Genomic DNA, 27,671 nt, shown 5'->3' on the forward strand with positions numbered 1-27,671 from the left:
TTTGGGATTTGTCAATACTCATAAAAGCCTTATCCTTTAAACTTGAAGATTTCCCAACTTTCACTTTATCCTTTGACTAGTCGCTGTGTGTTATGTATGCAGTTTCACTAAACAAGACATTTTAATCAGATCTACAAGCTTTTCAGACATGACAGCCCCCTGCAGCCCCCGGGGAACTCTTCTCTTCCCTCCTCCACTCTTTTTATTTAACTGTACGCCACAGAGCTCTGAGCAGAAACATGGCTAATGCTTCTAACTCGATCTTGCAAATGAGCACAAACAAGTGAGTAGGATGAGGAGCAAAATGAGACACAAAGACAAGGGGGGGGGGACTTGCAGAGGAAATGAGCAAAGCACTGAGGGATAAATGGGGGGGTGACAGGGAAGAGGCAAGTGGGGAATAAACAGTGAAGAAGGACAGTTGAATATTAATTATCGGGCCGCTGGGGAAAAACCTACACAGAAACACTTGTACATCCACACACGCACACACACACACACACACACACACACACACACACACACACACACACACACACACACACACACACACACACACTTATTAGGACACAGGAATGAGCTTCTGCACTCAGTGCCTATCAATACTGACGCTGTTTACTGTGTGTGTTGTATGTGACCAAGCAACACCACCTATGATTCATTCCTATTTAGCTACATCAGCAGTGCAGCAGCAGTTTCACCAGCAGGCAGTCACATCACACCTAATCAGATAGCATTAGCTTAAACTATGACTTCCCCAGCCCAGCATCCCGAGGAAATACAGCCACATTGGATGAATTTCCTCGGGATGCTGGGCTGGAATTTGCAATTTGTGATTTTAGGTCCATTGTCAATGTTCAGTGCCAACACAAAAAGGAGTGTGCTGTTTGTGTAGTTATGGTGGGGGTGGTGAATGGGCGTGTGGCACATCTGACTTCTCTGAGTTGGCATCCTGTCACAGACCTGCAATTAATTTGTTTGTTTTTTCAAACCATTACCATAATAGATCCCTAACCTTAAAAAGAATACTTCACTGTTTGAGCATTGTACTCCTAACACATCTTTCACTAACCTTAACCATAATGCAGATGCTATGCGTAGATATTCCAGACTGTGAAAATTTAAAAAAAATGTAATCCAGCGAATTGTATGTTTCCCTTAAGACAAATTTCCCATTTCTGCATGTTCTGGTGACCTTCTGAGTGACTGAAATACACTACCAGCAATTAATTTGAATTATGTACGAATGTACAAATTTAAAACTCTCTCTATTTTACCTATAATCATTAGATACCAGGAAGCATCTTGAAAAATGTTAGGAAATAATTGGCAAGTTGTGGACCTGTAAAATTCATTCTGCAGACATCGTGTGAAGTCATGAGAGGTTAACGCTGATTGTTTGCATTCACGATTTTATTTAGATCTCAATTTTCCAGCAGTTTATAACATAGTAGATGAGTGACATTAAAAAATACTGATGGTATCGGCGACCAAGCTTTTGTCGGTTAGTCATGACGGACGGACTGGACATTACGTGATGGTCTGAGGTCTTTCAAAGACAGAGGAGTAAGCTACAGTGTGACTTCTAAACAAAAGAACATGGCGACATTTGACAAAAAACAACCCCTGTGGGAGTCTTTGTGTCATCCTTTAAAGGGTCCTCTCAGATGATTAGGAGATGAGACATCGAGAGGTCACTCTCCGTTCCTCTTCCCATCTCTTCAGGCCTCACTTCCACATGCACGCACTCCATCTGTATTCATCAAACTATTCTTGAATACAGGCCTACATGCACAGTGACACACACATTGCTCCCTACGCTGTCCAACGACGGCCCAAAGTCACCCTGTTGCGGTTTGGCTGCAGGACAGTGAGTGAGTCAGCTTGCTCAGCCGGCCACACGGCCATGTCTGCTTTTCTATCTGGCTGCCTGTTTATCTGCTGACCTTCAATGTTTGATTGTGGCTCTGTCGTGTCTATCTGACCTGCCTGCTTGTCTGCTGGTCTATGTTTGTATTTGACTCCATCTCTCTTTCCATTCCATTCCTCCTGGTTAAGTTGTCAGTGTGCTTCAAATGAAGTCCTTCTCAGACGATCGAACATGATTGTGTATGAAACCTCCCCCCCTGCCCTCGCAAAATTATGATGTTAGAATTGGCTTTGTCTGCTAATTTTCCAAAAATTGACACTATAACAAGGCTACTAACTTTGTGCAGTGAATGACCAGGTGTCTGGAGGTGACCATGTGATCTCAGAGAAATACGAGAGATTACCACAACCTCTTAACAGCGCATTACGTGGTGGTGGCATGTGTTAAAAAGTATGTGTTGGCACCATGGAAACAATTTAACATTAGGTTTAGGCAACAAAACCACTTAGTAAGGTTTAGGAAAGGAACGTCACGAATGTTGCTTCACAATAACTCATCAAAACTTTGCGACATTAACACTTGTCTCCTGGTTTAAAGTCCTGTTTCACCATAAGCAGTCTGTCACACTGTTTATACTACATCACTAGCTCTGACAATTGCGTTTACATGTGGATGTGTTTAATTTGTGTGTCCACCACAACAAAATGATTCTAATTGACTTTCCAGTGGCATCGTTTCTGTGGTGTCGACACTTCATTTCAACACATTAAGTGCCACCACCACATAATCGACTGTTAACAGCGTGTGGTCATTCCACGTATTTCTGGGAGATCGGGTTGCAAGTATGCAGCATTCTTTATTTATCCTTCAATCAACTACTTCTGTCACTTTTCGATACAATGCAAGTCATCCCAGGCTCTTTGCCCCAGTTTTGAGAATGGCCATTGGAAACAGATATTAAAACCTTTGTTCTGACGACACTTGGTACAACCTAGCTCATTGGAAGCATACTTCCATACCTTTAGTGTTATTAATGTTGAGATGAGGCTTTTAGAAGAACAGGGTGTTCCTCTGCAGGCGTGACCCCACCTTCTTGAAGAGGGCTTTTAATTTACATACTCTGCAGTGCTTAATCTTCACCATCCTTTCTTTCTTGCCGTCCTTCTCTCCATTATCCCCCTCCTGTCCCTCCAGGCCCAGCCAGGGGCTCCACACCCCTCCATGGAGCTCAGGATCAGCCATAGGATCATCTGGTGGATTTCTTGGCATCACAGCTGTCTGGTTGTACTCTGCCAGTCTTGTCAGAAGATGTTTCACTACCTCTGGATGAGTTTCCGCCAGGTCTGACCTCTCGTAAGGGTCAGAAGTGACATTAAACAGCCAAACTGACTTCCCCAGCTCATTGCGCCGCTTCTCGAGTTTCTGCCACCGTTCTGGACCAACGGGAAGAGCCTGGGGTGGTATCCAGTCCCCATCACCCACATTTCCTGTCAATAGTTTCCAGTCCCCAGCCCTAATCGCTGCCCTTACGGCTGTGTCCCAGATCCCAAATCCATTGAGTACCAACGCCTTGTCATATGGCTCCCCAGGCTTCCTGGAGATTGGGTCAATGTTGAAAAGGATTTCAGTGCGAGGACAGGGAAGTCCCTCGCTGATGGTTCCCCACATATCGTGACCGTCTAGGCCACGGTGGGACTGCAAGGCCCCGGCCAGTCCCAGTAATGTGGGATACCAGTCAGAAACGTGGATCAGTGCTCTGCTGACTTTACCCTTCTTCTTCAGGAGGGGACTATGGACAAAGCCCACAGCCCGGATGCCTCCTTCCCAGTAGGTTCCTTTGCCACCTCTCAGCGGCCAGTTGCTCCCCCCAGAGAGTGGCTGCCCACCATTATCAGTTGAGTAGATCAGTACTGAGTTCTGATAGAGCCCACTAGTCTTCAGTTCCTGGACCACTTGTCCAACCCCGTCATCCAGACAGCTCAGCATGGCGGCGTAGTGGCGCCTGAGACGATTGCCCTGGGAATCATAGTGGTGCAGAAAATGGTCCGGTACCTGCAAAGGTGTATGGGGAGCCTGAAGGGACAGATAGAGGAAGAGTGGTTTGTGGGGGTCGTGGCTCCTCAGGATCTGCTTCACTCTGGTTGGACAAAAGGAACATTGGAAGTTTTTGAAAGTTATTTTTTTTGTTTGTATGTTTGAATCTGTTTAATCTGTTTGATGATCACCTCTCTATGTAGAGCAGAGTGGAGTAGTTGCCGGCCATCTCCCAGGCAGGCCTGTCTCCGTCATGCAGGTCAAATCCACAAGCTTCGGCTCCGTCACAGCTCCGATAGGAGAAGTGGTCTCCACTGCCAGTCAGTGTGCCCAGGAAACTCTGAAAGCCACGTCCTGTTGGTAGGCAGCTTGGCCTGCAGAAGCCCAGGTGCCATTTCCCCACCATGTATGTGGCATATCCGGCTTCTACCAGACGCTCTGGCAGCGTAGGGATGTCTGGAGGCAGGCAGAGGGGTTGGCGTGATCGGATGATCGAATGCTGGAGTCCAGTGTGAATTTGGTAGCTGGCAAGATAGTGTCATGATAAGATGTAATAATAATAATATTTATATTTAACATAATAACACAACAATGGTACATTTCACTGATGGTTTAAGAAAGGGTACATCCTTGGATACTCTTTTGCTTTTTTGGTGTTCGTACCTCCTACCTGCAACATTTCTGCCAGAAAATACGTTAATCTCAGAACATGTCAGTGTTAGGTCACCCTTCCTCCAGAGATTATGACAATTCAGGATCCAACAGCAGAACAGACTTAGATATACAAGGGGCTTTGCCAGCTATGTTTTTTTTTTTTACAGTGCATCTATTGAGGATTGCAAAGATTAGATGAATTGTAGTGTATCAAATTGATATTGCTATGATGTAAGATGTGTGACATCCAACAGTTTACACACTGAAAAGTCAATGAAACAGATCATTTCTGCTTTTGTAGCCAATATCATGATCACACAAATTGCCCCTTTAAGTCTCAAAACCAGTAAAACGTGAATTATGTTTTTGTTTCTTTTATATCCATCCATAAATCAGATTATGGGTGTCTTTTGTTCTAGTGGTTGGATAATATACACAATCTAATAGCTGGTCTTGGTACTGGTGGTACTTTTATTTTATGGCCTTTCTTGTACTGAAAGCGGCCCCATCACTGAATTTCCCATTAGGGATGTTAGTGAAAGACAAAAAGCCTATAAAGTCCATGCATAATTCTATCATATGAGAACAGATGCAGTAACTGAATCCTTTCCCATCGTAATAATGATGTATGGATAAGGAAATGACTTACCGTCCTGTCATGAGTTGACTTCGAGAGGGTGAGCAGATAGGCTGAACGTAGTAATTTTCAAGTTTCACCCCCTCTGCTGCCAGCTGGTCCAACATAGGAGTGTGGATATCTGAGCCATGGTAGCCAATGTCCCCGTAACCCTGGTCGTCCACCATGATAAAGACAAGGTGTGGGGGCCTGGGTCTTTCCACCTCCTCAATGACAATGCTGCCGTCCAAAGACTTGTGTTCACCCAGGCAGCGGATGCCACTGAGCAAGGTCACCCCAATCACCAGGGAATACACAGAGCAGATTCCTCCCCTCATCTCCAGCTATCTACTTGTCTGATTTTGTCTGAAATATCTTTTCTGCTTAGTCTGCAGCCAATAAATCTCAAGCTGGATCACTTCTGCAGACAAATGGGCAGATCCGTGCGTCCGAGGAGCTCGTCCAAAAGTCTTATCGACCCATTGAGTATGAGTTGTCGTATTTTTCTGGGGGTTATTCTTGGTTTTGTGAGCTGGGGTTGAGCTGGTGCCAGCTGCTGTGGTGGCTGGAGAAAAACTGCTGTCTCTCAGAGAAGTTGGTAGAGGTTTGTGTGTGTGTGTGTGTGTGTGTGTGTGTGTGTGTGTGTGTGTGTGTGTGTGTGTGTGTGTGTGTGTGTGTGTGTGTGTGAGTGAGAGAGGGAGGCTTCACCTTTTGCAGTACCTTGCTACATTCCTCAATATTTTCAGGCGCCTCATAAGATGGATGGGAAGGACCTGGGCAACTGAAATTCACACATGCATATACATATCACCAGACAGGTATATATACAGTATAGCCAGACATTGTTTTCTTGGATAAAACCAAATTCATTCTCCTGCAAATCATTGATTAAAAAAAGGAAAGAGATTACTTGTACAAAGTCAACATGAGCTCAAAATGGTCAACATATAGCTAATAATGTAACACAAATAATGCTAAAGCTAAAGAGTTTTGAGAATGTGGCCAACAAGCTGCAAGGGCAATTGCGCAGCGTCAATGTAACATTACTTTCAGTGAAAGTGCTTGTTTTTGCCACTAACAGGCTCTGATTGTTATATATATATATATATATATATATATATATATACATGTCTGACAACATCATGGAAAGGAACCTACAAATAAATAAAACATGTTTCCTTACCTTCCACTTGATCCAGTCCAAGAAGAAGTCTCATTCTGAAATCTTGGGTAGCAACAGGTCCCACTCTTAACAGCGTTATTCCTCTGTAGGCCTCATATAGGGTCATAGCAACTTCAGGAACATCTCCAGTCTCTTGAGCTTCCTGGCCTTGCAGCAGCTGGTTCACCCTCCTCTGCCTGTTGAACCCAGGCGGCAACCTCCGGTTCTGAAAAGTGAAGCAAATGTGGAAGTGTCTAAAACTTGCATTATCTCTAATAGCTAGCAGGGGGCGACTCCTCTGGTTGCAAAAAGAAGTCAGATTGTATGGAAGTCTATGAGAAAATGACTCTACTTCTCACTTGATTTATTACCTCAGTAAACATTGTAAACATGAGTTTATGGTCTCAATCAATAGTCTCAAGTCTTCTTCAATACAGCATGATGTTCATTTAATCAATTATGGTCCATTTAGAGTCAAATAGACCATAAAGCGAGGTATGCTTTAGAGGCTACCTCTTGAAGTCTTTAGTGCTACGGGGTCTCTACAGCACTACTACACAGTTCAAATATGGTCATTGGTTGCAAAAAGCCAAGATGGCGACACCCATTTGGGATCCACTGCTATGGATAATCCACAGAACTTTCCTTCCTCATGGGGACTATGACACTATGACTTCTTTGATAAAAAAGTAATTATATTAATAAGTACTTCCATACTGGGGTGGCAGAGGAACTCTCTAAATCAAATAAAACAGCTAAACCACTGAAAATATGATTATTTTGGAACTACCATAATTGCTGTCACTAATACTGCCATTCACTTCTGACTGATACTCCTATTAAAGTGCTATTTCGACTGCTACAGCTAATATTTCAACTGTGACTTCCCGTAGTGCATATTCCTAACTATACAGTAAATCCCTAATGGAAATCAAATAACCCCTGTCATCTGTCTTTTGTTGCCTGATGCTGCTCAATTAATAGAGTCACCCGATGACAATTACTGCCTGTGCTGAGGCAATAAAACGCAATAGTCCGACTACGAAGGAGCATCCGGTGTTGTGATGAGAATGTGTATCGACCGAATGGCTCTTAGCTTTCACCTCACTGCCATCTCCTTCCCATAATGCTGAGAGGAAATCAATGCCTCTGATACATTTCCTATGTTGTAGAAGCAAACTCGTGTTGCCTCACCCTGTTGGACATTTCACAGGCTTTTTGCCCACTGTGAGAGTGAGGCGTATGCTGGAGGGATTGAGATCTAAATGGCAGGAGAGCGAAAGATGACGATGAGGCAAGAATGAGGCTGACAAAGTGTGCGAGGGAGGGTGATACATTGAAGTGGATTACATGAAATAATTGGTGGGGAATGGGAACATATGAAAAGGAATATACAACATAAAAAAGAGAAATTAAGTCTTAAAAATGACAAGTGGGATGCGGTAAAGAAGAGAAAAAAGAGGAATTACAGTAAGACAGAACGCAATAATGTGCACACGAGGAAAAGAAAGCCTCACTGTCTAAGATGAGAGAGTACAGCATAAACAAAGTGGCATAAAAGGAGCAGTCACTTTGTCTTGCTGTGTATGTACGTCTGGGTCTCTGGGTGTAGCCGTCAGTTTGCCTCAGGGAAATGCAGGGTGACATGAACTCCGTTTTACCGCTATGATGGGGAGGAGGGGGGGGGGGGGGGGGGGGGGAGGCTGTAAAAATGGAAAGTGACAAATGTCTTCTTGAGGAGTAGAGAGAGAAGGGGATTGTGTTCTTTCCACAACTTTCTGACTCTTTCGGAGAGGTCACAAAGAAAAAAGTGATATAGGCGAGGTGCACTTTAAAAAAGGCCACTAATGATGAAAGCTAGAAATATGTCAAAAACAAACATTAAAGTAAAGTAATGCAACATGTTCAGTGCATGCTGTACACTGTGTTACCAACAAATGCACTTTCTACTGTGCAACAAAGGGGAAATTGGTCGGAGTGACTTTGTAGGCCAAAACATACAACCTATAGCCCAGTGTGTGTTTGCACAGGGTGTATGTGTGTGGACATGTATGCGTGTGCGTGGGTGTATTGGTGTGTGTGTGTGTGTTTGAAAAGGCAGTGGTGCAGAGTAGAAGAAAGTAGCAGTGGGTGTGATTTATTCATGACAACGAATAAGTGACTCACTCGATCTGGAGCCACTCTGTTGAGCTGGAGCTAAAGTGTGGGGGGGGGGGTCTGTCTGTGTGTGTGTGTGTGTGTGTTGGGGGGGGGGGGGGGGGGGGGGGGGGGTTGTCTGTGTGTGTGTGACAAACTGCATCTGAAAATTACTTTCATTTTCAAGTCTATCATCCAATATACAACATAAAGAGTCCTATTTTTGTATTAAAATGTCCCTGTCTGAGATTTGTTTTAGTATTTACAACAGTTCATCATATGCATACATGTATTTATGGTACAGTAGATGGGTGTCTGTCCTGGCTTATGGAAAATGATTTAATTAGAACTTATGGATTCCTGCCTAACTCAAAACACAGGGATAACGTTCCCAAATCTTCCTAAACGATGCAAGCTGCAACTATGCATGCTGACACCTGACAATAACAGGTACATGTTTTCATAAAAAATTTAATTCAGATAAGTTTTACTACGACTGTGTAACATGATGAACCTGAAAGTTGCCATACCATTGCAGTTTGACCAACACTGTAGGTCCAAAGTACCATTAAACAGTATACTATAATAGTAGAAAACGGACCATGACTCTAGAGCTTTACGGATGTACTAGGCCTATACAACTGTACTATATATGTAATATATTGTTGGGTATATTGAACCTGAAAGACTTACCAGAATCACCATCACCAGCATACTGCCTCGCAACACCTTAGTGGCCAGAGGCTTATAAATGTTAAGCCCCTCCCCCGAGACCAACCAACCGTTGATTAAATTATCTTCCATTTTACACAATCAGCAATTTTATTGCCAGCTTTTACACTGAACAAATACACTGCATTATAGATGTCACCATTTCCCAATGAAATAGCTTAAATAACCCTAAAACGTTGACCTAATTAATTTAATCAATTTGGCAACATGACCTATGATTAAACATCTTCCTCCATCAACACACATGCTGCTGCTGTAGCCTGTTTATAAGACACTGTGCATCAGCTCTTTGATTTTAGTGTTGCTGGAAAAAAAAATAATTCTCTGACTACATAGACACAAAAGCAAATATTTTGACTGTATCAATTATGAGATTTTTCATAGTAAACGTCTCACATTTCTACTGGGAAATAGCTACTTTTCTGAATATAAGGTGCTTTAAAAGCACATTGCTCCATAATTCCTGACATTGATTTAGATATTTGACTTCAGGACATCTCTGACTATACAAAACTGAAATGACATGGATCCGAACAGAAATACAGCTATCTCACAGGAGAAATGCCAGACATCTACATTGGAAAATCTCTGAAATGATAAAATTCTTGATTTTGTGTCTGTTTGTAGTCAGAGTTGTCTTCAGCTCAAATGCATCAGTCATTGTCAGGAATTATTCTTTTATCTTTTTTTCCAGCAACTAAAGATTAAAGACTAAAGACATTTACCATTTTCTTTTTCATTTTTAAGGGACAAGAGAGCATCAACATCAACGTTTACTTACTGACATCGCTCATACAGACAGTGTGATCTAAGGCTAGATGGTCCAGAGTTACATCTGCCTCTCTGTGCAGACAGACGTGGGCTCTGACACATCACACAGACATCGTCCCTCCCCACCGTCCCTGAAGGTGACACTGACAGAGACCCTGGGTCTGCTGCTCCTGAAATACTCGAGGATCATCTTCCAGCCGGCAGAAACTCTATCCACTCCCTATTCTCCTCACCGTTCTCACTGGTGGATTGACAAGACGAAGCAGAGGGGGTGGGGGACCACTCAGTGTCATCTCATGAAACGACCCACCCACACAGAGGGTGCTGGTGGCCTTGTGTCAAATCCACAAACTTTGGGTAAACTTTCCCTCCTCCTCCTCTTTACAGTATACCTCCTTGGCCGGGCTGCTCCATCCTATCAGACATTTCCCACGGGGAGAGTGAGTGCTGGCTTTGACTCATCAAAAATGAAATAGATTACACAAGCTCAATGTGTGTACAGTATGTGTGTGTGTGTGTGTGTGTGTGTGTGTGTGTGTTTGTGTGCTGTGGTGGTACAGTCAGTGGAGAGTGCCCCCCTGAGGATTTAACAAATAATGCATGCAGATTGATAGAAAAGACGATAATGGGAGAATAATAAAGTAATCTGATTGTACTTATCTGTATTGTCCCCCAGAGAGGAAGCAACATCTTGTAAATTCAGAAGGTTGCAGTGGAAATCTGCATTTCATAAGAGTGACTGGTACAATGGGTGTGACCAGATGTGTGTTCAAGTTTGCAAGTAGGTGCATGTATTAATTCAAACTATTCACAGCTTAAAGAAGGCTCAACTTTGAAGGAGAACCTGCCAAATGACCTAAAATATTCTTTTCTTTAACGGTCCTTCACAAGCACAGTAGTCAGTATTAAAACGAGATGGAGTCTTCATGCTAGACATTGCAAGCTCCTTGAAGTATAATGAGGCAACATCTCACCCATTAACACCCGGAAGCTGCACAACCAGAGTCTGATCTGAAGGCCACTGAACAGTTCTGTAGCAGGAAACCAGGGCGCCCAAATTAACACAATGTACTCCAGAAAACACTTTGGGAAACAACACATTTTCCATCATCAGTGAATATTTATTTACTAAATCTTAAATACCCATAAGGGCCTTTGTTACAGTGATTATGGGTGTAATAGTTAAGTATAAGTACTGATACATTTATATACATATGCTGATAAAGGATGACTGTGTATTCATGCAAAGGTTAGTTTCAACATGATACCATCTGAAATCCATTCTTCCAACAGAACAAAACATTAATAGATTATATCTTTTACACTATTGTTTTATGTGAGTTTGCGGGTGTGTGTGTGTGACTCACTATTGACAGCATACAGAGGTTCTGAGGGGTCACCTGTATCGTGAAGCAGATGGCACAGGACACATCTCTCATGCAGCACAGTCTGTCACAAACCGGGGTCAGGAGTTCAGCACGAGGGGGGGAAAGGCGGAGGCTCGGTCAGTGTGGAGGAAAATTCAAGCGGTTTCAATTAGAGCAGTACGTTTTGTCGCTAACACACACATCTTAAAACATAAAACACATTCTTGTGATGGCGTGGCAGTGTTAGGAAGAATCAAAAGTTAAGGCATGGCTTACGACACACCAAAACAACTTAAAGCCTGACAAACTTATTTAAACATGTTTTTGTATACATATATAACAATACAAACTATGAGCAGTCTCTGCTCAGGTAGACATTACTCCACTATATCTTTACATGGATAAGAGCTGTTTGCTGCTATAGTGATGCTCTAGATATTGTGTATTGCTCCTTTAAAAAATAGCAATAAATATACGGTTTTCACAGAAAGAAAGGAAGTTAACCGGACGGCACAATCAACTCTATCATGAGGCAATATTCATACACATGGATGGAATCTGAAGAAATGTCAGCTTAAATACCATAATTACTTCCCAGAAGAAATCATATGGCCCTTAGAAAAAATGCTAGAGTTTAAGAATATATTGGCAAATGTCAGAATTATTCCTCCTTCAAAGGGAAAATCGACCTTTTTAACATGACATTTTAAAAATATGAGACTCTCAAGGGTCATATAAAATGTGTACAGTGTGACGTGACGTAGAGCACAATATGTTCTCCAAAGCTACACTATGGAAATTAACATCTTCTACAAATGCATTGTTACAGGTTATATTCCATGAATTTCCTGCAGGGAAAAGAAGTTTAAGTTTAAAATGTTAGTAGTTGCTAATATTTTACACAAATTCTTATGATACTCAACATCCTAACTCTCTGTGTCTACCTTTTTTAAAACATATACTGTTGTCTTTGTGCACCCCCTTTTGTGAAAGCTCAGTGCACATCATGTTTATTAGTATGGCAGTCTCATTTTCACCTCACCGAGCTAGGGGGCAGGGCTGGCAGTGGCTGGTTGGCAGCGTCTGCCATGCTGGCACAGATGCCTCGGTTAAAGGGCACTGGGTCTGTGCCTGCTACTCAACAAATCTGTCCATCAAAGTCATCTCGGGAGAGCAGGGTGGCCGACGGAGAAGTCATTAAATAGAAAAATGAGAGCGAAAACAGAGAACATGTCTGAAGCTCTTCACAGTAAAAATGGTTGAAAAGGAGGAGAAAATAAGACAAACCATGAAACACTGAAAGAGAAAACCTTTAGAATAGAGATAGGCCGAGGCAAACTAATTAACAAGAGGAACATGAGAAGGATGAAGCTGTCGCCTCACTTAGCAGTTCTTCCATGTCCACAGGAAAAAACAAAAGTTTCCTCCGTTTCCTGAGCTGAAGCCACACCCGGCGAGTCTTTGCTGCACTCTTAACGCACCGCTTTAATTTGTTTTGAGGCTACGGCACAATAGAAACCATATGAAGTGAAAAAACACATGGAACCGCAGCGGAAAGTAAAACCGTTTAGCCCTGCTGCTGCATATGGATTTTGACCTTTTTCATTTTCTTGAGAGACAGCCAACTCAGCAGACCTCTCCCTGACTTGTTGGGGGCAGAAGCCACAGCTCTCTGCAATGCATGTCTTTGTTTAGTTTGACAGGGAAACGGTCACTGACAAAAAAAAAAACGGCACATTGTGTTGGTTTAGCTGTACAAGTCTGTTATGTGTGAGTATCACACATTTCTGTTCTCAGATTTCTCACAACTCTGCTGGCAGCGTTTGTATGAAGTGTTTTTTTGGAAATGATCTGATTGCTCACAAAGTTACTTCAAGTGTCTACTAGCTATACTGAGACAGCTTTAGGGTTTTGGTTCTGGACCTAGAGGGATGTGAGAGTTTGAAAACGATGGTATTTGTCTCAGAAACTGACTTGAGGAAACGTTACCTAACATCTCAATATAGCTAAAACAATATAGCTAAGACTGTTTTTACTTGTCCTAAAGTATTTTAGGCAGACGTGAGCTGTACATGTAGTAACATGCAGGCTATGGTGCACCCTGAAAACTGTGTGTCATCTATCATAAAACCTGTAAAGTGAACAATCCAACACAAACCACAAGAGGCTCGTTAAAAAATTGGTAAAATCTAATATTGTTATATTCTCACCAGCAAAAGGGACACAACATAACACTAAATAAAATAGTGGAATTATTGAGAAGTACATAGAAAGGTAAAAGCTCCAGGAGGCCAACAACTATAACTTTGAACCACTAGGGGGAGTGGTTGGCACAACTACAACTACATGCTTGGACAGAGATCTGTCTAATACTTTCCCTGTGTAAATACAGATCTGATATAAAGTGGATCAGTTGTATCAGTGTGGTTGAACGCTTGCTTTAACTGTGGCGCTCCGTTAGATCTGATACCATCTCCGGGAAGAGAGAGTGATATTTTCTCGGAGCGTCTGACCCAGGACTGATCTTAGTTTCTATCCTGAGGTCTGGAGACAGCTGCAGAGCAAGGCTGCCAAAGGGAGCAGCTATCATTGGTAACCTCCTGCAGCATTGATAATGGCAGCTTTGCCTTTGCAGCACAGGGACGATCTAGACTCTATCAACAGGTCTAAAGGCCTATCAATGCCCCAAAGGAAGATACAAAATAGTTAGAGCAGGTTCATGTCAACTGAGACTGTGCAGAGGTGTTTGTATTTGTTTGTCAGATCAGTATTTCGATCTATTTTTAAACTTGAATTAATTCAAGATTAGAGTGAGTTTTACGTTTAAGTTGAGAAATGTACATACATTTGGCTCAAACTCTTGTTTGGCTTTGATTTGATCCAGAAAATCAGAATGTTTTATTGCAGCATGCCATACTATTAAAATATATATATTATTTGGGTTAAGTACATTTTGTTTTTATTTTGTCATGGACTAATTTCTTCAGGGCCTTCTGTCTTGCTATATTCAGATTTTCTGATATAATGTAAATTATCTCTATGATAGTTTTGCATAATAGATTTAAAAACATTTCATATCAGGCTAGTTTTCACGGAACATCGGAACTTGCGAACAGAGGAATGGCCGCTTAACATCAGTATCATGTTAGCATTGCCACTGAGAGCATGCTAGCATGCTGGTGTTTGCATTCATCACAAAGCACCACTGTGCTGTAGACTCTTAGTTTATAGGTTAAACATTCAATGTTTTTTTGTGCAGACTCTCCACATTTGCTGCCACATCTAAGAGTTTGGCTGGGTGTCAAATTGTTGGGCATAATGTGAATGTGCAGTGAAATAAATCCGTATCTGCCTATAATGAGAGATATCACCATGTCTCATACTATATCAACCAAGTCTACACTGTACGAAACCATTTCTCAATTATTTATTTTTTAAAGATGTTTGTTTTTCTTGTGCCACTTCTGTCAGCGTCCTACATTCTGTATCAGGTTGATACAAGCAAGCATGTGTCCCTTCTGTGTTTCAAAGTATTTGTCATTCAGTCAACACTGTGGAATTATGACATATTTCAGTGTCGCTATGCAGGCTGTTCATCCAAAGCTTGCGTAAGTATTTATCCTAAAAGCTCTATGACGACAGCCTTGAATGTCTCCAGATCCAGAGGAGCAGGATACACAGCAGCCTCCACAATTAAACACTAAGCAGCACCAAAGCGGATCCATTTATTGTCTAATTCATTTATTTTCACCAGCACCCGTTGGTGTAAATCAAAGAGTATCTGAATGTATCTCATCAAGAGTGGACTGCTCTATCGTGGCATGTCTCAGCCCTGATATTAAAGAGTCTGACTGTGACCCTACTAAATGTTACCGATGACCTCAATGCTGCAAAGCCAGACATGAAACAGTGCCATTTGGACGTCCTGAATGTTAACTCTCCCCTGGTCTGCAGATGAGCAGGCAAAGCAGCAGAGGTGGTGGTGGTGGTGTCCTATTTTTGGAGGGGCTATCAGCAACCTAATGGCATAGGTCTGAGTGACAGGACAAGTGTTGCGTTGGACCCTCCCCTCGCTCGTTTAGGGCAGGCATTCCTCAGTGTAAGCAGACACAGAGCCCCCCCCCCCCCCTCCCCTCTCCCATCATATTTCTCTCTCCCTCTTCCTTGGCGATGATGGTTGGCCCCCTCTGGGTATGGGTGGGCGCACAGACGGGTGTGTGTGCATGTGTGTGTGTGTTCAGGTGTGAGCATTGGCCTTGGAGCTGGATTCAGAGAGAAGTCGGCGTACGGACAGTGTGGCAGACAAAGAGCACGTCAGAGCTCTCTGAGGGGGCCCTGACCGCTGACCATGGGGCCAACGCACTGAGGGGCCCCCAGACGAAATATACAAAAAAAAACAAAGAGGAGCCGAAAATAACCAAGAAAAAGAAGAAAACGCTGAGAAAAAAGACAGAGAGATCAGAACAATGGTTGTAGAGGAAGTGATAATTGCGTTGTCCGGTGGAGCGCCGTGGGGCTTTCGTCTCCAAGGAGGCGTGGAACATCAGAAACCGCTGCAGGTGGCTAAGGTAAGGCAGGTCACCCAGCAGGCCGGACAAAAGAAGTCATTTCACGGCTTTCTGAGTGGAAAGAGTGTGTTAGATGCAACAGCCACGGTATAGACAAGTGAAACATCAGCTGGGACATATTCAGTGGAGACTTAAGGGGCTGTGAACAAGGCCAAAATGGAATATTGGCTGTCATGCAGGTGGTTTGGGGCCTGAATGTGAGTCATCATCTTGTTAGAGAGTGCTTTTCATGCAGAGGCGCACCAATGATTGATTGGGTGAACTTAAAACTTAAAGTTCAACTGGGAATATAGAGTAACCTTGTCACATATCTTATGACTGCTGCTTCTCCTGTTTCACTGCATGAATCTTAAAGTTTAAAATCTGAACTTTTCTATATTGGTTACCTGTTTCTTTTTTGACAAATAACTTTGACTCTGTGCTACTTACTGGCGCTGTTCCTCTGCAATGCTTTCAGCAGTGAAAGGTTCACATAATAGAAGAGGTTTCTGGTACATTCAACTTTCACTTTTTGTTGGTTTCTTTATTGTGAGGAGCTTATGGATGCAACACACCATTCACCCATAACCATAAGATGATTTGTTCAATTCAACAAGCATGTTTCTACTACACAATCATTTCAGTAAGATATTGAATTACTCCAGCCATGCTTGGTCATGTTTAAGCAGGCAGTTCACCTGAGATTTATCCTGAGACACTGTTGTAACAGTAAAAAAACACATTCAGTAGGTGAGCAGTGAACGTCATGAATGTCTGGATTTAGTTCAGTTCTTGACATCTGATATGAAACACTAAAATGATGCGGCTTCGTGAGAATTACGGACTACTTTTATATCTGCTTGTATAAAGAAGTTCACTGAAATAAAATATTGTGTGAAGTATTTAACTTTATAACTCTCAGCTCATTTTACTGCCCCTAAAGCAAATTCTTCACGGACAAGAATTTGTGGCCCACATTTGGGACCAGTGAAGTCATCCAGATTTAAATGCTGGTCTCCATTTGAGAGAGCAAAGATTCACATGTGAGCCAAAGGGGAATATATACAGGATATAATGATTAATTAGTCTTCAAGCAGTAAAATGTTGTACCTCAACATAAAGCTAAAAATGGAAGGAACAAAATAAGAAAAAAAAAGTCGCAGTTAAATTTTCTGACTTCATATCGATCCTTTGTCATGTCAGTTCCATGTCACCACCATCTGTGACATGAGTTGTAAAAATCATCAAAGTCGTTTCTCCTCGCTCTATCAACCTTGTCCTTCCTGTTTAAAATGACTTGGGCCTTCCATGACATCTTTACATAGACAGATCTAATTTCCGGATAGGACGGTTCAGGTTTTAATACACCTGTAAACACATACATACATACATGTACACACATACATGTAAAACACATGACACAAACACGCATATCCATACATACTTTCAATAACTGTTGACTGAGCAGAAATACTTTTCCAGGTGTCTATTTTTGGTTGAGAAGCAGCAGGTCACGAGATCAGCCAAGGTGTGTGTTTCAGCTCAGAGCTAAAAAAATGAACCTCACACACTATTTTTATAAATGCACTACTCAGCATCGGGCTGCTTGGGGATGAACGTATACCTTATTTTTGTAGGTACAGGTGCAGATTAAAAACCCTGATTGCCAAACCTCTGTTGTATTCCATATTGCTGCTGTTCTGGCACCACATGAGCTGTCATCAAATGACCAGGGGAGGGAAACCAAATTGCTTTGGTCGACCTCTTTTTCGATTTATGACATCCTGTTCATAATTTTTTTTCACATTTCCCAAAAATTCAGCCAGACAATATTAACATCTTTGAAAATTTTGTTCAGATTTTTTTTTTGAAATTGTCCACATATCATTGGGTTTCAAATTATTGTCTCCTTGGCTGGTCAATTGGTTTGAAGAAGCTTGTTCAACAGAAAGAATTGTGTGATGCATCGTGTACCTTTATGTATCTAAAACCTCTCTTATCTATCATACACCTCATAAAGATTTTAGTCATCCATTGTATTTTCCATTATTTACCTCTCTATCTCAAAACAATTCTCAAAAAAGGACATGTTTCCGCTTGCAGACCTCACAAATTCTTTATGGCAAAACCTATCATGCAAAGATTCCCATTGGCCAGACAAAGACTCTTTACGGCAAAGATGCTAACTTTGGTTTGTTTATCAGAAGTGCTATGAGTCATGCACAGATTATACCTCCCAGACAATCATCATATTCATAAAACAACCAGGTCTTACAGACAGTATTTAGCATCATGAGAATGATTGCTCTTAATGCTGATCCAACGAGTACTTGACTTATGCAGAATGTCTGGACACAGAGCCGCAGGAGACCAAATCACCTTTATGATGGTGGACGACAGCTGGTTCTGTCTGACCGTCCAAAACAGAATGGTCCTTCACCCCTGAGAGCAGGAAGTTGTAATCTTGTCAGGTCTCATACTATACCGTCCCTAACAGGTGGAGCAGTTTGGGGCTTCACTGAAAGAGCCAGTGTGTCAGTGCTGAGTCTGTGCCTGTGGGTCTGCATGCGCGTGTTTGTGTGTTTATTTATATGACTTTATGTGTATTTCTGTATCAGTCCATGTGGTGTGTGCAAGCATGTAAGAGTATTATAACTGTTATGACTTGGAACCACAAGGTGACTGACTGAATGAATAACAGACATCCTGTACCACAAGCAGGCCACTTTGGAAGGCTTAGCTAAATGCGGCTGTGGGATTTCATTACAGGCCAACCAGAATAACTGGAAAAAAAATGTATTCGGTCAACCAAAGCAACGTTTCCCAATCTCTGAAATCTAACGTATAAAACGTATTTATTACATAGCAGTGCCCTCGGTGCAATGCATGCGATCAACACTGCAGTCAGTGTCTTTGACATTTTTTAAACATCTGCTTTGAATTTATTATGGGACATGTTGACATGGCTTGCACAGACCTGAGGCAATTAAGGGTGGGCATAACGCCATGGTCCTGACAGACCTCGTGCACAAATAGCAAAGCACCAAATGAAGATGGCTACTGGCTGACATTTTGCTGTTAAAGTGTGTATGAGTGCTCCACTCGAGCTGCAATATGTGGCATATGTCCGCAGCAAGATCAAGCTGTCAGGACAAAAGCTGCTCTCTGCCAGTCGCTATCACAAACCAAGACAAGACAGCAGCATCGCTCTGTCTGGCTTATTTATTCCTTATAAATCATATCTGATATGATATAATCCTGTAACAATAGAATATGAATACTGTATAAACAGTAAAGATTAATGTACACATGCCCTTCCATTTCCCTTTCCATTGTCAGCATTCTGATGTGAAAGACTTCTCTTGGACTTGCCCTTGAGGCCTTAAAACATGCCTTGAGAAGTGCCCTTGTGACACATTAGACACTTGTATGTCTCCTTCAAAGACAAGTTGTCGTTGGGGTCACTTTGAAGTGACCCCAACGACTTTAAAATCAATTTGCTTCATAACAAAAAAATGAGTATTTGTAAAAAAAAGTATTTGACGTTTTTGGGAGTGTTTGTAATTTTGCCTTCCTTCGCTGGTGCTGATGCTGATGCAGGTGCGTAAACGCAGCAAGGCGTGCAGGGCTGGGCTTCAGGAGGCCGATGAGCTGCTGTCCATCAACGAACAGCCATGTGGAACGCTATCCCATGCTCAGGCCATGGACCTCATCGACACCTCCCCTGGGATACTACACATCCGGGTCAGAAGGTCAGAGGAGCTAAAGTATTATACTCTTACTATCATCAACCCTTTGTAATGGATCAAGCACGAGGTCACAAGTCTTGAACTATTTACAATGTGCACTGTATCAGACACATATACTACTGCATATCATATTTTATAAGATATATAATATGTATTATATAAATATTATAAAACATTAGAACTAACAGATGTTTTCTGTGGCTTGTGCTAATATCCTACTGTAAAAATCCGGATTTATTTAATTTGGTTCTAATAAAACATCCAACGACTATATTTTAAACCCTCCACTTGTTTGCAGGGTGCCTGCTGGTTTTCAGTCCGTGGTGCTTGTGACCCGCGCCCCATCTCCCCGTATAGACAAAGAATACCGCGCTTCTCTGCGTACCATGTCACCCAACCACCCCCACCACGCGCCTGTCCGCGAAGTCCTCCGTAGCCACTCCTCCACAACCAGTGGATTGACATCTCCACCTGGAAGTGAGGCTTACTACGGCGAAACTGACAGTGATGCGGATGTGGCGGGATATGAGAGGCAGCGCCGGCAGAAACGCCGCAGCCCCAGCAACTCCACTCCGGGGAAACCAGCAGGCCGAGCCTCGCCTGAGGGTGGAGAGACATCAGAGATGAGTGGCTATGACAGCGCTCCAGATGCACATGTTTACCCCAGTTTGTTGGAAGGCCGTGGGGAAGATGGAGATGGGGGTCGTCCAGGGGTGGCGCGCAGGGAGGTGATTTACCAGCCTCCTGGTCTAGGAATATGGTCCTCCCAGACATCCACTGAAACCTCCTCCATCATATCCTCAGCAGATGACCAGGGGCCACGGGATGTAGGGCAAGAAGAGGATAGTGGCTTTCTTGAGCTAGCCAACGTGCCACTGGTATCTCCTGAGAGGGCAAAGGAGGCCCTGATGCTGGGCTCCCGCAGCCAGCTTGTACCCATGGTGGGTCCTTTGAATAAACCCATCGACGAGGAGCTTTCAACAACCTATGTGGAAAAGGCCAAACAAGCCAGTAAGTACAGCTGAGGAAGAACAATGACAGAGACCTGTGCATCCCATATATATGTATGTGTATTTTAATTCAACCTTTACTTCCCATTGAGATTTTGAATCTCTTTTACGAGGCGGTCCTAGAAATGGGTTCTCCACCTTTATGGTCATAAAGGTCACTGTGGTTCAAGAGTGACACAACTTTTTCAAATTTTACAAACACAAATATATGTTAGCACTAGAGCGTCAAGCCTTGTAGCAGATAAAAAATTCTTCATATTTTGAATCTATTTCTCAAGAATACTCTTTTTGATACTGCTTTTCTACTCTGTGGTCTATGTATTATTTCTATGTGCCATCTGCTTTGCAGCACAGAAACTCATCACTGAAGTGAAGATCTCCTCCGTTCCCATACACAAGAAGAGAAGTTCTCATATAGCTTTATATACCAGTGTGGTATTGACTTTTCTAGGCGGAGATTGCATGTCCCAGAGATAAACCTAGATATTTGCAGATAGTAAGTTCAAGTCTTTCCACTTTGAACTCCATACTGAAAATATCGCCATCTACACTACCATATCTGCAACATTTCATCGCTTAACCAAACCTCCAAAAGAGTTGAAGACAACCTAGACAGTTCAAACGCATAACTGTATCAGTAGACAAAAAACTTAATTTTGTAACGACCCCTTCCCTATTTGAAAATACATATTCACAATATTTATCCTATGGAGGGCTGAGCCAATTTTAAAGCAGTTCAATACCTATTCAAGCCTATTGATGCCTGAAATTGATACCAACATTTATTATAGTGCCAATTGGAATAGTATTTGAGAATCTGAAATTAAGAAAACCACTGTGTCATATAAGTCAACCACCATAAATAACCAAATGTTCATATGTTTCCTTTTACTATAGGTTTGTAGTCCAGTGTGATTGTGTCAACCTAAGTCTGTTAAACAGAACATGGTCGGTACGGTTTACTATATTTACCTCCAGTGTTGTGTGTAAAAAATCCAAGTGATCAATCTGGGATCACTGAAAAGCATCTACAGCTGCTTTTAGGTATCAAGTTGCAAAGCAATTTCCCTTGCCTCTCTCTCGCTCTCTTCTCTCTTTGTTTCTCTCGCTGTCTGATCATTTGGCTATTTAATCAACTTAATGAAAGAGCAAAAGTGTGATTTGTTTATCAATGCTCCCTATGACATAGCCTAAAATACCAACCGGTCATGTCTTACTGTTTTTGGTATTCACAAACTCTGAAGAGGAGTCAACAATTGTGACAATACAGTGACACAACACCAGATACAGAGCACTAACAGAGACCAAGAATACCTTCCTGCAACTTGTCACCTTGTCCGTCATCAATAATAAGCCCAGGAAAAGAACAGAACTGGGCTATTTTAAGTCAAGGGGCTGTTTTAAGAACATACCCTTGTGAATCTACCTTGCCATCACTGAGTGCAGGTTTAACATCTAATGTCCTACTTAGGAACCCTGTCCTAGACACATTAAGAACTCCCTTCATGTCTCACTGCATATTACGGTAACAGAATGTTAATCTGCTTAATACCATAACAAGTTAAATGCTATGTTGCGGCTACCCTTTGAAGTTCTCCTTCCAGTCACCTACATCATACAACTTTCCACTAGCTTGTAGATATTTCTAGTTAAGTTAGATGTCAGAGTACATAAGACTAATAATGTGCGAAGGTATCCTTCACCCCAGCTAATGTGAGAAGCTGAAAGCTTGCCTGGAATTTTCAAGGAAGTGCTCCTGTTATGAGATGGATGCCTGTTGAAGGCATGGTGGTCAGTATAGGTTTAGATGCTCATGTCAGAGTCAGTTCTTGGTTTAAAGGTTAAACCTTAAACTTGCTAATTCATGTTTCTGACCTCACTGCAGTACTTATGTTATGCTATCCTGCTACTGTTCCTAATAGCTATATTCATACTCTGCAGAACTGAACCGAGGGGATACTGTGCAAGACAAGCAAGTAAAAGAGGCCAAAAGCAAGTGTCGAACAATTGCATCCCTACTGACTGATGCTCCCAACCCTCACTCCAAAGGAGTGCTGATGTTCAAGAAGAGGCGTCAGCGCTCTAAGAAGTACACTCTCACTAGTTTTGGTAGTGTGGATGAGGATAGGAGTCAGGACTCCCAAGAGGAGGATGGGGTATTCCCTGGCAGCGAATCAGAGTTTGATGAGGAAGGCTTCTCAGCAGCTCCTGATCCAACTTGGGATAGTGATTACTTGGATATGCTTGAGAAGAGGGCAACTGCAGGCACCGAAGGTCGTGGGGATGGGGCAGAGGATGCTCCAAGCCCAGGGTTGAGTAACACCACAGGCAAGGGCGCCCAGTTGTTTGAGCAGCAGAGAAAGAGGGCTGCTGAGCATGCCAAGAAAGTTGAGGCGGCACAACCTCAGGCTCCTGCACAGTTTGAAGTCCAGGGGCAGGCCCAGATGTACCAGTTGCATCCAGAGATGCAGCCAAACCTCCAGCCTCAGCAGATGATACCACCTGGCCCTATTGCCAAACAGCAAGAGCCATCTCAGGCTCCAGGTCCGGTTGCAGCCTATGGAATGTCTAATGGAGATCTATCCTACTCTGCAGTTAGTAGTAGCATGATAATGTCAACTCCACCTGTGGCACCCAAACCAGCTACTGCCTCAGTGACTGTTCTGACCAGACCTGCACCACCAGCTGAAACACCCTTACCAGAACTACCTGCTAGTAATGTTCTCAACAGAACAGCACGTCCTTTCACTCCTGGCTTCATCAGCTTTCGAGCTGCAACAGCGCCTGTAGCGTTCAGACCTTCTGTCACAAAGACGAGCCAGCGTCCTGCCTCAGCAGCCATTACGCCATCACGATTCTCCACTGCCTCTGAACTAGCCATGAATGCTACATCAGTAACATCACAGCTAGCGCCTGGTCCTCCGTCAGTGTCCTCCCCACCCTTCTCTGTACCTCAAGTTCCCTTGGCCCAGACACCAGAAGCTCCTGGTACTTTTTACCCTCCAGCTGTCTCTACTTCTGTGCCACAAATGACTGCCACTCATCAGGCTTCATTTGTAGCTGTGCCCCCAGTGTATGTGGCTCCACAAGCACCAATGGCTCCAGCCCCAGCTTTTGCTGTATCTCAAATTCCTAGTTCACCTGAACTATTTTCCGCAGCGCCTCCAATTCATGTGCCAGTTGCTCAGTCACACCGACCTCAATTTTCCATGGCACCTGTAGCTACAGTGTCAGTAGTCTCTCAGCCAGAAGCTGTACCGCCAACCCCCATTCCTGGTCCAACAGGTCGCACAGGAATCTTAATTGATGCTCGCAGACGAGGTGGCAAACCCAAACCTATGTTCAATGTGCCAGAAGTCAAGAAGAACTCCCCAAATCCAGATTTATTGTGTATGGTGCAGAATCTGGATGACAGGTTCATCCGACACAAATATGGCCAACCACCGTCTGAAGATATCTATGATGATGTAGAAGAGGAGAGGAGTGTTGAGGCGGGCATGGGAAGGGCTCCTCCTCCAGTGGCACCCAAGCCTCGGGTCATCCACGAGACCCCACAGTTTCTTCAAGCAGGGGGTAAGGGGGCCCAGCTGTTCGCCCGCAGACAGAGCCGTATGGGTATGTATGTAGTGGACACCCCACCCGAGACCCCTTACCAGCAGGAAATGGCCTCACACAGTGCAGCCACAGTGCTTGACTCCTCCCCCAATCCTTCATTTGTCTCTCAGTGGAAATACTCCCCAAATGTCCGTGCTCCTCCACCCATTGGGTACAATCCACTCCTGGCCCCTTCCATCCCTACAGGGCCTCAGAGGAATACAGGGAAGCCAGAGAGCAGGGGTAGAGGATGCTCCAAAAAAGAGGGCATCAAAGCTATTGATTTCATGAGAAGGCAGCCATACCAGCTCAACTCTGCCATGTTCAACTATGGGGGCAGTGTTGCTAATCTATCAGCCATGCCTTCTTACCAAGCCCAGAGGCAGCAGGGTGACTACACAACAATGGTGGGCAGCTCATTAACCTCACCTAAGCAGATCCCCATCAAAACAGGCCGTGTCTTCGAGGTCAAGCGATTCTCCACACCCACACCCATGTCAGCTCCTACTCTGGCAACCAAGGTTATTGCACCCCGCTCGGCCACTACGCTTGGAGAACGTTTGACTGATTCTGGAATGATCTCCCCACCTCCTGTTCATTTCACTCCAACCCCTCTCTTGAAACCAGCACCAGTCAGTGCCATGACGCTAACTTCACCTCCCTCCCAACCAGCTGGGCTGCCCGGCCTCCCACAATTCTCTGCCACCCCTATTCCACACCCTGTGCCCCCTTCAGTGCCTACACCTTACACTCCAGTATCATACACCAGTGGGCTCCAGGCAGCCAAGCAGTTCCAGAGCGCTCCTGAACTCAGTTTCCTTGCCTCTTTGCCCCCACTCAAGTCCGACCCAGTTCAGGCACCCAAACCACGTTTTGTTGCCACCAAGGGAGGAGTTCAGCCCCTTGTCTGGAGGCCAGGGGCAATGTAAACACCAGAAAATCAGTCACTACCACTCTTGGACATCTTCATGTACTATTCATTTAGTACTGATTTTGTTAACTGCTTCATTGTTTAAGTCAAAAATGCAAAATATACATTGGTTCCAGTTTCTCAAATGTGACAATGATTCTGCTTTTCTCATCTTACAGCATTGTAAATTGAATATGTTTGGGTTTTGGGTGGGGCTTAGGCTTTGAGAAATTGTTTTGGGCAGTCCTAATAAATTCATCAATTAATGAACAGACAAATGAATGAACAACAGCAGCCTTACATTAAATAATTTAAGCTGTAAACACAAAGTAATGAAGTAACATAATGTGATGAAGTGATTCTGTATAAGGTTGAAATCCAAACGTCTGTCAAGTTTTTGAACTATATGTCAGAAGTTGAATAATGGTATTTATACTTTCTGTTAATACTACTATTTATCACATTTATTTAGCTGTCATACCATTTACTCATACTTGTATCTGAATTACAATAATATATAGAGTATACTGCCACATACTGTAGGCTGTATAGTCCACCATATGCCTGTCCTGGGGGAGGTTTGTGTAAGGTTTCTGGAGATCTCTTTCTACTAATTTAGCAGAAATACCATCTAAACAGAGCCTGTACTGAAATATTCTTTAAAACTTGAAATGTCTAAAAGATGTTGAAAATGAATAGTTGCGGTTCGGATCATAGGACTAAATCACAGAAGAAATACTATATGTTGTTGTAGGTTGACAGGTGGAGGATCATAAAGCAAAAAATAGGTTTATTTATTTTAACTATCTTTAAACATTTAATTCTGTTGTTCAGTACTTGTCCCATACTAAATGATGTGCACAAAATGTCTTTTTACTCCCTTCTGTTTGTAGAATTGTTAAGAATAAACACACGATGACCTAGTCTCCTTGTCCAGGGGTGTAAATGATGCATGACCAGTTTAATATTGTAAAATGTTTTAAAATGCCTTTGCTCACCTTGGAACTATATGTGAAGGAAAGGTCTGCTCTTGCAAGTGTCAGTGAGGTTGTGCCAAATACTTCTGCTCACTATAGCCAGAGAGAAACGCTATCTTTTACCTTTGGTCATGTTCAACAAGTGCCAGTGAACTTGTCACTGGGTATCACAGCTTCCATTAGGAAAACCAAAGCCTCCTTAGTATTAGTGTGATCTTTGCAGATATGTAAATTCTTAACTTTTATTAAACAAATTACACAGATGAAGGAATGTGTTTTTGGTTTTGTTTAATCGTGATATTTATCCGGGGTGGTGCAAGGGGAAGTTGACTGACTGAGAGGCACCAGAATTTATAAAAAGATTTAAGAAATGAGAGTGGCTGTGGAGGAGGGATGTAGGCAGTATTACACCAAATGGGGTCATAGCTCACCATTTGTGGGCTATTGGAATTTATAGTTGAATTGTTCATAGTTATGAAATTCCACAGCCTGTAGAAGTTAACGAGGGATTCACGGGAAAGTTTGGTACCTTAAGATTGTTGGTAAAGCTGAAGCTGATGGAAAGAAGCATATAAGTTTAGCTGGTGTCTTTTCATTAACAATGGTTGCTGTCAAAAAGTAAGGATTAACATTTAACGGCTATATACCTTGAGAGATTAGGTATGTTAATGGAAACAAAGAAATGCATTTGTTGTTTTGAGTTTTGGAATTCTTGGGGAGGTATTTTTGTTATTTTTTACAACTTTAAAAATATAATTTCTCTTAAAGCTTTTTCTTGTTTTCATAATATAATGGCAACAAAAAACCTAGTGTGGATATAATGATGTTGAGGTGTACAATATGATAAATACATGTTGAATGTAGTTTGATTCAATGAAAAGTGTGAAAATGTTTATTGATGCTGAGTAGACGTTTATATTTATATATAGACAAAACATTTTTAGATGAATAAAATTAGATTTGAAAGCTCTCCAGTTGTCTGACATGTCTGATTCTACACTGCCCCCTGCTGCTGATTGTGTGATCCTGCTGTTTTATTTCAATGTTGAGTACATGCATTCAATGATATCACAGATTGAGCAGCGCAATAACTAACAAATACAAATAAAAAGTTTAACCATACACTCAAAGGGTAAAAATGCTTTACAGGACAACACACACACACACACACACACACACACACACACACACACACACACACACACACACACACACACACACACACACACACACAGTAAGTACATTTTTACCACAGCATGGCCTCCATTCAGTTACGTCCATCTGCACTTGAATAAATATAGAAGAGTCCGTTTTTAGCTGAGAAACATTTGACTTAAGATCTAGTCCAACTTCCAAGACAGATCATTTCACAAAGCAAGATTGCTATAGCTCGTTAAGCAGAGTTACTTCAGCATATTCTGGTCCAGCTCCATTAAGTGTCTAATGTAGGAAACGATAGACTAGCCTGGTGAGGCTAGTTTTCAGGCTGTGTGAGTGGTTAATTCAGAATAAGATCATAAATTAAACAGATACAGAATAAAA

At 42.6% G+C, this 27,671-nt stretch overlaps 2 protein-coding genes across 2 annotated transcripts; one reads left to right on the forward strand and one right to left on the reverse strand.

The window, feature by feature from the left end:
• Positions 1 to 2,920: 2,920 nt before the first annotated feature.
• si:dkey-174i8.1 (arylsulfatase I) lies at positions 2,921 to 5,512 on the reverse strand. The gene is made up of 3 exons (XM_068718535.1): positions 5,208 to 5,512; positions 4,096 to 4,428; positions 2,921 to 4,007 (listed from the first exon to the last, which is right to left on the reverse strand). Exons 1-3 carry the CDS (start codon positions 5,510 to 5,512, stop codon positions 2,921 to 2,923), a joined length of 1,725 nt encoding a protein of 574 aa, XP_068574636.1.
• Positions 5,513 to 15,529: 10,017 nt separating this feature from the next.
• On the forward strand, positions 15,530 to 27,099 carry synpo2la (synaptopodin 2-like a). Its single transcript, XM_068719305.1, has 4 exons — positions 15,530 to 15,910; positions 19,490 to 19,641; positions 19,937 to 20,649; positions 22,590 to 27,099. Exons 1-4 carry the CDS (start codon positions 15,809 to 15,811, stop codon positions 25,169 to 25,171), a joined length of 3,549 nt encoding a protein of 1,182 aa, XP_068575406.1. The 5' UTR covers positions 15,530 to 15,808; the 3' UTR covers positions 25,172 to 27,099.
• The last annotated feature ends 572 nt before the right edge of the window (positions 27,100 to 27,671 follow it).

Source organism: Cebidichthys violaceus, unplaced genomic scaffold (genome assembly GCF_023349555.1).
Source record: "Cebidichthys violaceus isolate CVI_PGR_0920_01 unplaced genomic scaffold, fCebVio1.0.p SCAF_10, whole genome shotgun sequence".
NCBI classification, from domain to species: Eukaryota; Metazoa; Chordata; class Actinopteri; order Perciformes; family Stichaeidae; genus Cebidichthys; species Cebidichthys violaceus.

Excerpts from the sequence above, each read along its gene's own strand:
- si:dkey-174i8.1 (XM_068718535.1), bottom strand. The coding sequence starts at position 5,512 with ATGAGGGGAGGAATCTGCTCTGTGTATTCCCTGGTGATTGGGGTGACC. Across the intron at positions 4,429-5,207 it reads AGTCAACTCATGACAGGACG|CTACCAAATTCACACTGGAC; the intron begins GTAAGTCATTTC and ends CTATCTTGCCAG. Across the intron at positions 4,008-4,095 it reads ACTCTGCTCTACATAGAGAG|AGTGAAGCAGATCCTGAGGA; the intron begins GTGATCATCAAA and ends TTGTCCAACCAG.
- synpo2la (XM_068719305.1), top strand. The coding sequence starts at position 15,809 with ATGGTTGTAGAGGAAGTGATAATTGCGTTGTCCGGTGGAGCGCCGTGG. Across the intron at positions 15,911-19,489 it reads AACCGCTGCAGGTGGCTAAG|GTGCGTAAACGCAGCAAGGC; the intron begins GTAAGGCAGGTC and ends ATGCTGATGCAG. Across the intron at positions 19,642-19,936 it reads CTACACATCCGGGTCAGAAG|GGTGCCTGCTGGTTTTCAGT; the intron begins GTCAGAGGAGCT and ends ACTTGTTTGCAG.